The 16,365-nt window shown below is 28.8% G+C and overlaps 4 protein-coding genes across 4 annotated transcripts; 2 read left to right on the top strand and 2 right to left on the bottom strand.

Moving 5' to 3' along the window:
* Positions 1-568: 568 nt before the first annotated feature.
* OCT59_028127 (uncharacterized protein) lies at positions 569-1,095 on the top strand (the record flags this gene model as incomplete). Its single annotated transcript, XM_066147090.1, has 2 exons — positions 569-952; positions 1,039-1,095. 2 exons carry the CDS (start codon positions 569-571, stop codon positions 1,093-1,095), a joined length of 441 nt encoding a protein of 146 aa, XP_065993839.1.
* Positions 1,096-2,231: 1,136 nt separating this feature from the next.
* Positions 2,232-2,489, top strand: OCT59_028126 (uncharacterized protein; the record flags this gene model as incomplete). Its single annotated transcript, XM_066147089.1, has 1 exon — positions 2,232-2,489. One exon carries the CDS (start codon positions 2,232-2,234, stop codon positions 2,487-2,489), a length of 258 nt encoding a protein of 85 aa, XP_065993838.1.
* A 5,508-nt stretch (positions 2,490-7,997) lies between these two features.
* Positions 7,998-8,681, bottom strand: OCT59_028125 (uncharacterized protein; the record flags this gene model as incomplete). The annotated part of the gene is made up of 3 exons (XM_066147088.1): positions 7,998-8,055; positions 8,115-8,197; positions 8,286-8,681. 3 exons carry the CDS (start codon positions 8,679-8,681, stop codon positions 7,998-8,000), a joined length of 537 nt encoding a protein of 178 aa, XP_065993837.1.
* Positions 8,682-9,772: 1,091 nt separating this feature from the next.
* OCT59_028124 (uncharacterized protein) lies at positions 9,773-11,015 on the bottom strand (the record flags this gene model as incomplete). Its single annotated transcript, XM_025331419.2, has 3 exons — positions 9,773-10,549; positions 10,630-10,748; positions 10,841-11,015. 3 exons carry the CDS (start codon positions 11,013-11,015, stop codon positions 9,773-9,775), a joined length of 1,071 nt encoding a protein of 356 aa, XP_025187910.1.
* Between the last annotated feature and the right edge of the window lie 5,350 nt (positions 11,016-16,365).

The following is a 16,365-nucleotide window of genomic DNA, read 5'->3' as shown; positions in this document are numbered from 1 at the left end:
TTGAAAATCCTGCAAAAATACGCAAATAAAATTTCAAGCATTAAATTATAAATTATTTTATCATGACTTCTATATTATTTATAAACCCAAATTTTACTAATGTGAAAAAATGGAATTTATTCTAATTTACCATTTTTTTTCAATAATATTTTTCTAAAATTTCACTTTTTAATTTAACCCTTAGAAATTTCTTTCAATTAATACTAAATATTACAATATTACAATGCGGTTAACGTACAGTAAATATATTAGATTAGCCCAAAAATACGCAATTGTACGCAAAATCAAAACTAATTACACTATGATCCGATTGATCCGTGTACGGTCACTACGGTGTACCCTACCCCTGTATATATATTTCTGGGTCCTAGCTCAGGATCCAAAGGTACCAAGAAATAAATGATCTACATATTCATGGCTATGTGATACCTTCCCCGTCACAACACAGCCAGTCCTGTTTTGGACAAGCTGTAGTACGATGACGTTTATGACGCGGGTACTCGAAAATTTATAAAACTAGACAATTTGACAATTTGAAAAAACGCGAACGTTTGTTAAAAAAACCATTATGTCATACGGTAGTTGTTTAGATTGTGAAAGACAACGAATTTCCATATCTTGGTGTAAAAATTGTGATATTGCCTTCTTTAAAGAAAATTTTCGTAATTGGACTAGTGGAAATACTATAATAGATGAGTTTATCAGACATACTCAGCTGAATGCTAGTAAAAGTACAGATTATCTCGAGTGGATTGATTATGATCAATTTGACTTGGTTAAAAATATCAATAAAGGAGGCGCATTCAGCTCGATATATTCTGCCGTGTGGCTGAAAGGCCCTATATGGAAGCTGGATGAACAAGCCGATTTATGGACTCGTAGTGGCCCCATTAAAGTTATTCTAAAGCGTTTAAACAATTCTCAAAATATAAGTGAAGAATTTGTAGATCAAGTAAGTTTTACCTGTTTATTTGTTTACTTATTTCCATCCAGAATTATTATCTTTATCTCGGCCAGAATTAAGTGTTATTAATGAAGTCTAAACCGCCGATTGAGATTTGGCCATGGCTACTTATTAAGATAAAAAAAATGTAAAAATTATGGGAATTTTATACGAAATGTTACGGCAGTGTTCCAATCCGATTTCCGTCATCCGTTATCCGATCCGGTCATTATCCGCCATCCGTTTATCCGATCCGATTATCCGTCTCGGAACGGTTTGTTATAAAAATCTAAGTATTTAGGATGTCGGTAACATTTTTTCGGATTCGAGATACTCACTATTACGATATAATATTTTAATGGTAATTATTTGGCTTCTGTAAAATAAAGTAAAAAATTCCTTTTATTGTTTCTCACAAAAAATACGTTTAAATTTGACATTAAATTTTTCGCGTTACTTATTTCGAAAGAAATATACACAATATTTGTGCTGAGAAATCATGAATCAAATCAAAAATTCTTATGCACAATGACAAACTCTTTTTACTAATTTTGCAAACTATACTATAATTTTCGAATGTTAATAAATCCGAGTTCGATAAATGTATTGACAAAATACATAACCAAACCATGTGCTGAATCTCAAAAAATAATCTGGAAATGAATCAAAGCTAATTTATTTATAATTTTATATTAATTCAATTTATTTATTTAAATATTAAAAAAAGTTACATAGATATCACAAATGCTTACAAAATGGAGCACTTACAGATTTCTTTGGCATAACCAAAGATCCAACATCATGTTATATGTTTGTTATGCGATATTACGAGAATGGGGACTTGTACTCGTATCTCGAAGAATCTATGGGAATTCTTTGCTGGAGAGATATTATAGATATATTATGGTCGATATCAACGGGTCTCGAATTTATTCATGAATATAATCTAGTTCATGGACATTTACATGGAGGAAATATATTAGTTGAAAACGAGATGAATTCAATTGATGCGAAAATAACGGATACTGGATTACACGGACCTGCTGATAAATCGATGGCATCTCAACAAATTTATGGCGTAGTACCTTTCGTTGCTCCGGAAATTTTTAAAAAAAATTTGCCAACCAAAGAATCTGATATCTATAGCTTTGGTATGATTATGTGGATGTTATCAGCCGGCATACGTCCTTATTATGATAGACCTCATGATAAACAACTTATTCAAGAAATCTGTTCAGGTTTAAGACCAAGCGATATCGATGGGACTCCGCCTGTTTACTATAGTTTGATGTTGCAATGCCTAGACGCTAATCCGTTAAAAAGACCAACAGCATCTCAAATTTGTGAGTGTTTAGGAAATTGGGTTTCAGCAGTTAATGATGATCCTCATCCATCTGATTTATCAAATCAATTTGACACTGCTGAAGAAATTAAATTCAAGAATATAGGAAAATTAGAACTTAATAAAATATCATATCATGAAAAAGCCATCTATATTAGTCGTCCATTAGATTCCATTAATATTGAGTCTTCTGAATCTAAATGAACGATCAATTTTAAAATTTTACCAACTTGGATCGACAGGTAAGCCTTACACAACACAAAATACTTAAATACTTGCACAAATTTCTTAAGTAATATTTTATAGTATTTAGTTTAAAGGGGGTACGATCCAATGCCTTGTCAGTTATGAGCATTAATATATAACTGAAAATACCAGTACTAGGCATAAAAATATAAAAATCTGTCAGGAATCCGGCTTTTTTTTTCGATACTCTTTAGTTTTCGAGAATTTAATATTGCCAATTATTTTTTGAAACAAACTTAAGTAGCTTGTAAATTTAGAGATATATACATATAGTAGTTTTTAGTTTCTCTCTCCTAAATGTTAACTACGCACTGGACTACAGAAAAGCGGAATTGAATTAGCTATAGTCTTCGAGATTTTATAGATAGTTAAAATTAGAAAAAATGTTTAATTATAAAGGAGGCTTAAAAAGCGTTGACAACTGATATTTCAAACTTGCATATATAGCGTAATCCCTATAAAAAAAGTTGCCAAACACTGTTCGGTTTTTTTCTCAGAAAATTGACCCGTTCTGGACATTTACTTGACATTTATTGGACAATTATCATGATATTGTACGTTTTTTATGTGGTCTAAAATTCTCAATCTCTGCATCTTGTATTAAATTGTAAACATTTTTTATAGGGAATGTAAGACTTTAGAATTTAATAGTACAATATTATTAATTTATTTATACATGAACAACACTACAATATATATTATTTCGTATTAAAGCATTACTGAGAAAGGAGATCGAACGGATAATGAACTTATTTTAGGTAATCTGCCTTGCTCAACATTTTATAAAAAAAAATAACTTCCATCGATTTTGCTTTTATTATTTTTTTATACAGTATATTATGGCCCATCTCTAATTTACCCAAGAGTACCCAAAATTTGTTTGAAGTGTCTGCTGGAAATTTAAGTTTTGTAATTTTGTTGTAAATTCTCTTACCTTCCATTCATTTAATGATATCTTTCTCGTTTCGTTTTTTAGAACGTAAAATTATAAAGCTTCGTTATATGACTTAACTTTTTTCATTTTAGCTTTAGAAAATATTTTGGAACAAAATCTGATAATTAATGTGTATTGGAAATTTAAATAACTTCATCAATAATCATTTTTTTATGCTATTCGAAAATTAGAGGCTCATATTCAAGGATTACAAAAAAGGAAAAGGAATAATGACCAGTCAAAAATATCAGATATATATTTAGTAAAAGACGCCAATGCTTACGATTTCTACTTGGAACATTTATTAGGACCCGAGCAATCCTTTTTGGATAGTACCAATGGAGTCACATGAAAATCCGGCCTAAAAAAGAAATGAAAAGGATTGATATCATGATATATAAATGCGTGACGATCATTTATTTTATTTCATTTCTGATGCTTTGCTCAATTTATGTAATTATGATTACATTCATCAAAAATTCAGCATTAAATGAAATTATAATCTTTGGTGTTACCAACGATAAGATGTATTGTTATGAGAGAACATATAAATATATATCGGTATAATTTTGATATAACGATATTTTTCATATTGAACTCGAAATATCGTTATATCGGAGTTTAACCGTATTACCTTCTGAGGAAACGATTAACGATTGTGGATCTTCCACTTTATTAAAGCTTCATAATAACGTGAGCAGCTCTTTTTTTTAGAGCGAATATAGAACGACGGTATTTGTTTAGAATTTCATACCTTAGGCTTAACTCTCTATTATGCAAGATAAAAGAATACAAGGCGTCTCATTGGGGCGTGCTGCCAACTAGTAATTAAATCAATATCATAGTCTCGTAGAAAAATTGATTTTTAATATTTTTTTGAGCATCAATTAATATGATACCAAATTCGGGAATTTTCTTCACAATAACTTAAAGAATAACATAACATCATTATTGTCAACTTGAATACTTTTTTATTGGAAAAAGCATTCTGTTACATGAAAGATGTAATTGCTTGAGGGAAACTGTTTAGAAAATTCATTTAATAGCCCAATATCAACGAGAAAAAAATGTAAATTTTACTATTTAACTAGATATAGTTTTATTAAACTATGCTGACAGCACACCCCAGCGTCTCATATCAATTGTATTTATTTATTTATTGTCATATCATTTTTATAACCAAATCCAACCAAATATTATTTAAAGATAAAACAATCCCATCATTCAGATCCCAAAATTTTAAGGTTACACAAATAATTGTAGGTACAATTGCAGTAACGTACCAGATAACATAGCTAAACTATGTCATCACCATGAAATATCTTAGCGAGGATAAAGGCAGTTAAAATGTCAGAGATCCTTATTTGTAATATAGCTTCAATGTGGTGTTATAGAGTAATACAAAGAAAATTTTTGTTAATATTTTGTCTATTTATATCTATAACATAGTAAATTCTGATCATTTACAACTACGATATAATTATTACTTATTACATTACTTACTATTTTTACTACTTAATATTAATATATTTTTTTATTTTTATGTTTAAAAAAAATAGGTTAAGGTAAATTGATTTTTTATGTTTATTAGACTAGAATGACTAGTATTTCTGTGGCATTAGAGTTTAACCAAAATGACGTGATGCCTTCCTTTTTTAGGTAGTGCCAGGCGGCATTACGTAATTCTGGCCCCGAAGAGATACGTGGAGCTAATAGTAAATGTGTAGCCAGTCTGCCCGAGTATAATAAATAGGATATAATTTATTAACATGCTTAGAATATTTTTCAGATAGTTCAGTCAGGACTATCGATTGGCATATTTTCATTAAGTCATCATTGTAAAATATGCGAAAAATTGAAACGAATAATAAAGTTGTAATAATTAATAAAGTTATTAATGATTGTCTAATAATTTTAGAATTGTACAAAAATATGATAACATTTAATGTCAAATTTTCAGCTAATGGCACAGTTTTAATCTCGAATATCATATAATGCAATATGTCAAATTCAATGATTAAACTTACTAATAAAAGGACAAATCATATGACAAATGATTGATAACCTCAATTACATGATTCATTTGATTGGACCACAGTATAACGGTTTTTAGTATACTGTAACTTTACGGAATAGTCCGTAGTCCATAATCTATTTTTACAATATTCAATCAAAGCTCATTATAGTGAAGCTTATTATAGTAAATTTAGTTCTCTTTATAGTTCGTTATAGTGAACTTACTAATATGAGTGAACTTTTTGAAAATTCTACTATAGAACATGTTATAAATTTATACATAATAATCATGCATTATTTTTTGCTGAATATACGTTGTTAACATAACATTTTCGTATTAAAATGATTGTCGTCAGAATTAATCATTCGATTCTTCCGGAATTAGAATTTGATTAATTTAATATTAATACAGCCGTGCGTTCGTTCATTTTTCAAGTAGTCCTTTATGATTTTATCTTGTAGAAAAAAACGCCAAGACCAAAGATTATCAAAAAATATCAACGTTAATTTATTGAATGATTAAAAAGACTCATTCAACTAAGTAGTAACAATATTATTAAAGATTCAATTAGATTAGGATCGAAATACCTGATTACTTAGTATACCCTAACTGATTTAGTAATAAATTCATCTACATTCAAAACATTAACAAAAGGACTACTTGATACAATGGTTCCAAGTTCTAAGGCTTCCGTGTCCCTATAAAAAATTATACTCGAACATTTCATGCTATATTATGTCGCATGATCGGCAGATCAGCCGCAAATATGAATAAACGTGGATAAACTTTTTCACTTAAAGTTAGTATAAGGTAATCAAATTTATTCAAAAATATTCAAAAAAAGGGAATGAAGCTTAAAAAGAAAAAGTGCACGTGATTCCGATTAATATACTTATATCTAGGGGTGTGGGGGTCCAACTGGTTGGTTACACAATATAATATACAATAAGTCTAATAAATCAAAAACTGTCCTCCATATAAATTTATATACGTTATTAGTAAATTACGATGATCGGTGAACAAAATACCCCTGCAATTAAAAAAACCAGCCACCCAATTATGTCATCCTTGAAACATGATCATCTTTACATCTGTTTTGTCGCGTCCAAGTACTTTAAATAATGTTTGGACCTTCTCCGAGAAGAAAAAAATAACATCGGTGGTTTTATTTTAGTATTTATGATGAATAAATCAATATTTAGAAGTCTAAAACAAGTAAACCAAGTTTATTTTTTACAAGAACGTTATTTATATAGACTTTTAATTTATAATAACTTTTAAACCTTTTTTTTTTAAAAAAAAAACTGAAAAAAATATAGTCTATAGTAAATGTCTACAATAAATAGTTGTATGCAGTTTTCACTAATAAAAGAGAATGTATTTAATAAAATTTTAATATAAAAGTGATATTTATTGTTAAAAAAATATTTTTCATTGTTTTTTAAAAAAATTTTTTTAATACATATTTCGAAATAATAGTTTTTCTAATAAGCTATATTAAAACTTTGACCTGAGAAACCCAATAACGCTCTAATAGCCATGAAAATTTGCCAATATATGACTCTTACCAACACTAATCTACTCTCGAACATCGGCTTTTAGAAACGTTGTGTGTCAAAAGTTTTAGGCTTGGAATGTTGTCTTGGATATATTAAAATAATAAAATTCAGGGGTGACGGTAGTGGGACAGTTTGGTAATACGAAATTATATTGTGTAACCAACCAGTTGGACCCACACCCCTAGCTTATATTTAAGTCTGCATATAATAAAATAGTGATTTAAATAATAAAATATTAGGTTGATTGAATTAAATCTGATATTCGATCTTACCAGTTTTGACAATCCGGTTTAAGGAAATCAGAAATAATTTTAAATTGTTTGAACGTATTGTATAAAATTCATGAAAATAAAAACAATATTGTAAAATTATATTTTTTCATAAAAAATAATTAAAAATCCAATAAACGACTAAAATAAATGGCTTTTTCGTGACACGGTAAACTCCAAAGGTTCAACTTTTCTAAATTTACGTATTCTTCTTCAAATTGATTAGATAAATTAGACGTCCAATTTCCTAAATACTCACAAATTTGAGATACTGTTGGTCTTTTTAACGGATTAGCGTCTAGACATTGCAACATCAAACTAGCGTAAACAGGCGGAGTTCCATCGATATTGCTTGGTCTTAAACCTGAACAGATTTCTTGAATAAGTTGTTTATCATGAGGTCTATCACAATAAGGACGTACGCCAGTTGACAACATCCACATAATCATCCCAAAGCTATAAATATCAGAGGCTTTGGTTATCACATTTCCGTCAAAGATCTCTGGTGCAACAAAGGGTATTATGCCGTAAATTTGCTGAGATGGCATTATTGATGACATTGATTTATCAACATGTCCATGTAATCCAATATCTGCTATTTTTGTATCAATTGAATCCATCTCGTTTTCAACTAATATATTTCCTCCATGTAAATGTCCATGAACAAGATCATGTTCATGAATAAAATTAAGACCCACAGATATTGACCACAACATATCTATAATATCTCTCCAGTAAAGATTTCCTACAAATTCTTCAAGATAAGAATATAAATTTCCATTTTTATAATATCTCATAACAAACATGTAACATGATGTTGGATCTTTAGTTATTCCAAAACAATCCGCAAGTGCTTCACTTTGTAAGCATTTGTGATATCTATATAACTTTAGAATAAAAAGAAGAAATATTATAATACTATTATAATTGCAACAATCACTATGGATACATTCCCCACGAACTAAACATATTTACCTGGTCTATAAATTCTTGAGACATATTTTGTGAATTATCTAAACGTTTTAATATAACTTTAGTTGGGCCATTACGAGTCCATACTTCAGCTTCTTCATCCAGATTTTTCCTTGGACCTTCCATCCATACAGCGGAATATATTGAGCTAAAAGCACCTCGTTCATCAATATTTCTGACTAAATCAAATTGATCAAAATCAATCCACTCAAGATAATCCATACTTTCATTAGCATTTAACTGAGTATGTCTGATAAATTCGTCAATTTTAGTATTTCCACTATTCCAATTATGAAAATTTTCTTTTAAAAATGCAATATCGCAATTATTACACCATGATATAGCAGTTCGTTGTCGTTTGCAATCTGAGCATTTGCCATATGAGCTCTTTAAAGCCATACCTCGAGATATAGAAAGTTAAAAGCAATGAATACGTTTTTTGTTTAAAAATATTTTTATAAGATATGTAAGACCAAAAGTAAATTTATATATGCAATTTTTCTCTAGAAAATTCTAGTAGGTTAGTGTTTGTGCTATCATATGTAAACCGAAAATAGGTAATATTATGCGTACTAAATTTAATAATAATATTGACCTTTTTTAGCAGTAAATTCATTGGTTAATAATAATTTCGCTAATTGCCGACAATCTATTATCAATGAGAATAATCAACTAAGTGACTAAGTGCCGTATTTGTATATTAGGTGTAGTACATGAACTTTTATGTATCTAAAATTGGTAATGTCCTATTAATATTTTATATATATCAAGTAATTTATTCTGAGCTTTGATCTTCTATACCTCTGATACAATATTGTAATATTTCGTTCGATACTTAGCTAAAATAGTTGTGAAAAAAAAAATAATTAACCTAATTAACAAAAGCATTTACACGTAAAAAGTATACAATCAAGAATTCTATTACAGATTTCCATGTCCTACTGTATAAGTCATCTGCTGTTTAAGGATATTTGAAAAAAGTAAAATTCTCGGAGTTTGTGTATAATGCCGGCAATTCCGTTCGGTTATAAATCGGTAATATGATAATCGAAAATAACGCTGAAATAAAAAAAAAAGGTAATGCAATTTTCACACAGCCGAGTGATATATTGGGAAATTTTTATTTTTGCAGATTTTTTATGCTATGCTAAATATGGATTAAGAAGTCCGATTACGTAAGCGTACGTCATTAATCACATGATCTTAAAATTTTATTCGCTACAATATTTAAACCAATATTTTATCGAGCGTTGTTTATATTTCTATATAATATAATAACATGAAAAAATCTATTTTCTCGCTTTTTATTTAAAGAAATAGTAACTCATCATACTCCTAAATTTAATAATTATTGAAGATAAAATTTTAAGTTCACCATTTGCTTGAATTTTTGATCATATTGATCAGCGCTAAATAAATGTTGTTCAAATTATTTGAACGTACAGTATGTACAAATTATGAAGAAAATGATATTGCAATTTTATATTTTCTCAATATTTGATATTAATAGAATCAAATAGGCGGCTAAAATATATGGCTCCTTCATGACATGATGAAGACTTAAGACTTAGCTTTTCTAAATTTACGAATGGAATTTCAGCATCGTCAATTTGATTTGATAAATCAGAAACCAAATTTCTTAACGATTCATAAATTTGGAATGCTGTTGGTCTGTCTGATGGATCAGAATTTAAACATTCTAGCATTAATCTAGCGAAAACAGGTGGAGTCCTACTAATAACACTTGGTCTTAATCCCGAGCATATTTCTTGTATAAGTTGTGAATCGTGAGGTCTATCACAAAAAGGGCGTGCACCAGCTGATAACATCCACATGATCATACCAAAGCTGTATACATCAGATTCTTTGGTTGGTATATTTCCACCAAAGATCTCTGGAGCAACAAAAGGTATTACGCCGTAAATTTGTTTGGATGATATTTGTTTATCGACATGTCCATGTAATCCAGTATCAGCAATTTTAGCATCAATTGAATTCGCTTTGCTTTCAACTAATACATTTCCTCCATGTAAATGTCCATGAACAAGACCTAGTTTATGAATGGCATTAAGACTCGTAGATATTGACCACAACATATCTATAATATCTTTCCAGCAAAGAATTCCCATAGATTCTTCAAGGTACGAATATAAATTTCCATTTTCAAAATATTTCATAACAAACATATAACATGATGTTGGATCTTTGGTCATTCCAAAGTAATCTGCAAGTGCTTCATTTTGCAAACATTTGTGATATCTATATAACTTTTTTTAAAATTAAGAAAAAAAAAATCAGAAATATTGAAAGCCGAACATTGTTGACTTGCATATATGAATATACTTACTTGATTTACAAATTCTTGACTCATATATTGAGAATTATCTAAACGTTTTAGAATAACCTTGATGGGGCCACTACGAGTCCATACATCGGCTTGTTCATCCAGTTTCCATCTTGGGCCTTCTATCCATGTGGCAGAATATATAGAGCTGAAAGCACCTCGTTTATTAACATTTCTGACTAAGTCAAATTGATCATAATCAATCCACTCGTACTCTCATTAGCATTTAACTGAGTATGTCTGATAAATTCATCTATCGTAGAACTTTCACTGGTCCAGTAACGGAAATTTTCTTTCAAAAATGCAATGCCGCATTCTTTGCACCATGCTGTTGCACTTCGTTGTCTTTTACAATCAGAACAATTGCCAAATGTGCCTTCTAAATCCATATCTCGAAATAAAAGGAGGGCAAACTGAAAGGATGCGTGTTATAATTTTAATTTTTTTTTAAAAAAATAAATTTACAAATAAGAAGAAAGAATATTTTAAAGGTCAAAATAAGGCTTATTTAAATACTATCAGATACTATTTAAAAATATATAGATACGGAATAATTGCGAAATTTTCAAAGACAATCAAATAATGTATAATAAAACATTATATTAGACTTATTTAACTTAACGCATAAAATACCGCATAAATCTGGTGTTAACATCCGAAGTACTTTTCGATACATGGCTAAAATTAAGCCAACTCTACCATAATTAAGATATTATTATTACCCGGTACGCTTAAAAAGGAGATATTCTATGCAGTACTAGAGAATGCTGTATCACAAATTATTGTTACGAACATCCCTCGTGATTGTGTAATTGACAGTGTTCTTTGTACAAATATTAACTTAGAATTCCTAATGCATATACATAAATATTTTTTTTTTAATAAAATTATTATGACTTAACTAAATCTTAACTACGCGCAGTACATTTTAAACAATATCTGATATTGTACTGCATATATAAGTTACCAATAATTTTACATTGTTTTTTGGACCATAATACATCTAAATTTGGGATTATAGTTTTCCCTTTCTAATACAAATAATTTTATTTGTGGAAGAGTCATCAAAAAATTTTCTTAAGTACAATTGATCATCTGATTAAACTATTGTCTTCTTATTTTTTATTTTTTTTTAGTCTAAACATACATAAAGATTATTTTGGTATACAACAACCCTTTGCGTGTTCGTCATACTAAGATATCATGAGAACATGTGAATTATACAGTCCTATCTCGACGGATCTGTTATCGATGAGATATTGTCAATAACATCAACCATATCGTAATTATACAGAATTAATTCAGAATTTCAAACCTTTCGAGAAGTTTTGCCAAAGTTGAAGGCTGACAAGTGCCCTCATTTAAAGTTAATGCATATCATTCATGTGTAGCAGTTTGTGGACTATAGAAAATTTATGAAATACACGTATAATATCATATATTTTCTATGTATAACTTTATTGTATATAAAAAAAAGGACGTAATAATTTATTTTATTCCAAACAGATGGATACTGTTATGTTGTATTATAATATCGTCTCGAAAATTTTATGACATAATACTTTTCGTTCTGCAATTATTTGATCCACTTAACGTAAATTCGGTGCAAAGTCGTTATTATTACTATTATGTCATTATTTTCAAATTTTGTCTTCAGTTCGTTATTTCCGTCGTTGTATGTTCTGTGACATCTTAATTATTACAAATATATCAGTTATTATAAATACATTAAAACTACTATCCAAACTCCCGCTACGAAGCTATAAACCAAGAAAAAAAAACAAAAGCCCCTGAGAAAAGAAGTAATAGTAATATAAGATATAGGTAGTCACAAACATTATATTTTCGCTTATAAATTTTCCGAAAATATGGCCGAATCTGAAAGGTTTGAAATCCGAAGCGAAACTCTGGCCGAAATTTAAGAACATGGCCGAAATTATTTGGTATTTCTGGCCAAATTTGTGGTGCCGGTCATAATTATAAATCACGTGCCATCGGATAAAGTTTCGCCACAGGTGAGAGAAATTTCATGCCTGTGATGGATTTTTGTGTTACACAAATTCATGTTACACAGTTAATAATGCGGGCCAAAATGTATAGTGCCAGCCAGACAATTTCGGCTTGAATTTCGACTTTTCAGTTTCAGGAATGACTGGCAGAAAACGAAACCTGAAATTTCGGCAACATGATTCTATTCACATCCGAATTCTTCCCTAAAGAGTAGTTATAAATTTTTTATATGTATTCTAGTTACTTTTGGTAACAGCAGTTACGTAGTTCGCAATTTTTATGTATCGATTGCTTCAGCAACGTTTTTATTTCAAAAATAATAAATCATTGATTCCTCGTTAAAAGTCACGTGTAATGATGCAATATATGAACTACACTGTAATATATTAAAAAAAAATATTTTATTATTCCCTTGAATTATCATCTTGTTCATTGAGCCCTTTCAGATTTCAAGAGGCTAGTATTTTAAATTATGAATCTATTAACGACTACAACTACAGCTCATGATGCAAAAATTATGGCTGCAATCAAAATTTCGTAATTAGATCAGTGATAGTTAAATACTGATGAGAATATGGTCATTACTTTGATTCGTTGAGAATATTAAAAGACAAGTGCTTTTAGTTCAATTTATTCTTAATTTGATATGTATGGAAGATTCAAAATTGAATCTGGATGAAAAAGCCGAATTATGGAATCGTAACGTGCTATTGGTAAATCTGCGAAATTTATTTGTCAAAAGTCTTGATATAGCAAGATTAAATTATCCATTGTTTATTACTGTCGGATACAAAGGTTCACTACTTTCAACTTAACGATATTGCTTCTGAATAACTAATTTAGGCGAAAGCTTTTTTAATCAGTTTAATATAAACAGTAAATGAAGCTACAATAGCATCAACTGCTGATCAACATAAGCTTCGATTATGAATATATAGTCTTATATAAGTACAATTATTTAAACGCGCTTTAATTAGTTTCATATATAGCTCGAATATATTTACGAACTACACTACAATTTCATTCAGATTCCACCTTGGGCAGACATCTCGCTCATTATAGAGCTTGGATGGAAAGTTGACAGGTTAAAAAAGGATTATTTATCCAGTTAAAATGCAAACTATCGTGATCATTTATAACGAAACTGTCTATATATTTTACAATATACACAGCTCTTAAAAAATTAGATGTCACGATTATGGTTGATGATACTGACTGTAAATTGGTTCTTATTAATGCCGGCCAGAATTAAATCGTAATCGGCCTTATTGTGTCAACTGACAGCTGATGTGAGTCAGATGACGGCTGGCTTAGTAAATGCTGGCCAAAATACTTGAGGCATTAGTATAATATTGGGCAATATCAGATATTGAGAAATGAAAAAAAAAATGAATACATACACAATATTGGTTTCATAAATCATATAAATCATACTATACATATCAATTTACTTCATACACCACAACTCATACAGGACTCCTTTCTGACATATCCTTTCCATTGATAACATCAAAAGATGACCTTTAAGATCAATACGTTCCGCCACTTGGTCCCAATGTTGTTTTACTTCGGAAGTTTCTTGCTTGAGCAACCATTATTGCAACATCCCTCATATTAGCAGGATTATTTGAATCAGATCTAATTCAATTCTATCTTGTACGTAGTGTTTACGGTAAAGAATGAAACGATTTGGCGACCGTGGTGGTGGTTTAACGAATTCATTTATTTTTCAGTACGTTTATTTCTTCTTCTCTCATTTTTTTCCAGTTTTGGTTTGGTTTTGTCTTGATACTTTTGGCGTTTTGTTGGTGACTCTACCATCTTAAAGGTAAAAAAATGATAATAAAGATTTAGTTAATTTTTCGTTATAAATATGTACAATATATAACAATGGTATTTTTATAAAACTATAAAATATTTCTTCAAATGGAAGATGAATCCCAGAGAAATTAGTTCGATATTGCAGTTTTTTATATTGTGATGTTAAGTTTTAACGCGAATAAACAAATAAAATACAAGCTAAAAAGATAACAAAGAAATAAAAGAAAATTAAAAAACACGGTAAAATTAATATTTTATTTCTTCTTTATTTAGAAAGGATCATTTACCAGAACATATCGTATATATCAATATACTTACATTGTTATTTTCACTAGCAATAAATTATTTATTTGTCGGTGTATAACGTAAAAAAATTTCACATTATTTAATAGATTCTATACGGAATTATAAAATCGCTAAAATGTGAGAAAGAATACAAGTTTGATTTTTTGTTTCAATTTTATACATCCTGATTACATCATCTTGGCTATTATTAATACTATAATTTTGATTGATATTAATTTTTCTATCAGTAATATGTTGTGGAGTATTATATGTTATTGTATATAATTTTATCAAGAGAGACACGGTGTTTTAGTATATGCAAGTTGAAGAATTTTTTGATAAGCAGCCTAGTTAAATAAAAAAATATACCTGTTACAATAAATCAATCAATCAAAAATACTAAGAATCATAAATTCCGGACGCCAAAAAAAACTAGTTAGCTAAGTATTTATAGGGGTCGTATGAGCTGTACGCGGAGACTTTTTTACATGAGTATGTAGTACAAAAATACGCAAATAAAATTTCAGACATCATGGCTTCTATAACTTCCATAATTATCGTATAACTTTTATTTTAAATTTACAATATAAAGCAATTAGTATTGATATAATATTATTATATTTATTTTTAAAGCTTGAATATCCGAGGGCAATTAACAAGTATTTTTTTGTTTAATTTATAGCAAAAAAATTTTTAAAATTATCTGAAATGTAAAAAAGTGGATTTTCAACTTTTTTAACCAGAACAGATAGAGAAAAATAAATCCCAAAATCTGATTTTTTCGAATCATAAATAGCTTAGATTTCAAGAATTGAAATAATTGAATTACTAGTTTTATTAAGAAATCAGCTTTTAAAAATCGCAAAAAAAATTGATCAACAAAAATTTTTGCAATTTTTTAAAAGCTGATTTCTAAATTTTCATTCTGAAGAAACTCAGACACGTGATTATTTTTCTGAAAAATTTTTATATGGACAATAAATAAACGTGTGATTTATTAAGTTTTTTTTATTACTATACTGAATAATGATTTTCTATTCTTGTAATTTATAACATTAATACAATAAATAACATTTCTGATAAGAACATTGTATTTGTTTTGGCCCAGAAAAAAATAATACTTTGATGCAATCAACTTAATGATTCAAAATTGAATAATTATTTTAAAATGTCAAAATTAATTTGATAAATAAATACATAACAGATAAATAATTAAATACAGTATATAGTATACATATTTATTAAGAATTGTTAATGTAAAAAGGACGGAATTTAAATATAAAATAAATTATTCACCAATTTTAATTGGGAAATATTGATTCGTAAAGATTCTTGTTAAGTGATATTTGATGTAATATGTGGTAATTAATTGTCACATTGAGATGCACATCCTTTTTGACATTGTTCTTTAGTTTCATGAAGTTCGCATGAACAGAGGCAAGACTCGCATGGATCTTTTATGCTCAAACATCTAATCTGAGGATAGACTTCCACAATTAAACATGTTAAGCAAAAAAAGTAAATGAAAATTTTGAGTGGAGAAATAGAGACCATTTTTATGATGAATATGGATTTGATATTTTTTATTAGGTCAAAATTCGGTGATATTTATAAGAAAATGAA

This window comes from Rhizophagus irregularis, chromosome 8 (assembly GCF_026210795.1).
Source record: "Rhizophagus irregularis chromosome 8, complete sequence".
In the NCBI taxonomy this organism is placed as follows: domain Eukaryota; kingdom Fungi; phylum Glomeromycota; class Glomeromycetes; order Glomerales; family Glomeraceae; genus Rhizophagus; species Rhizophagus irregularis.
The sequence above is the reverse complement of the archived record's forward strand: the minus strand, read 5'-3'. Positions and strand labels throughout refer to the sequence as shown.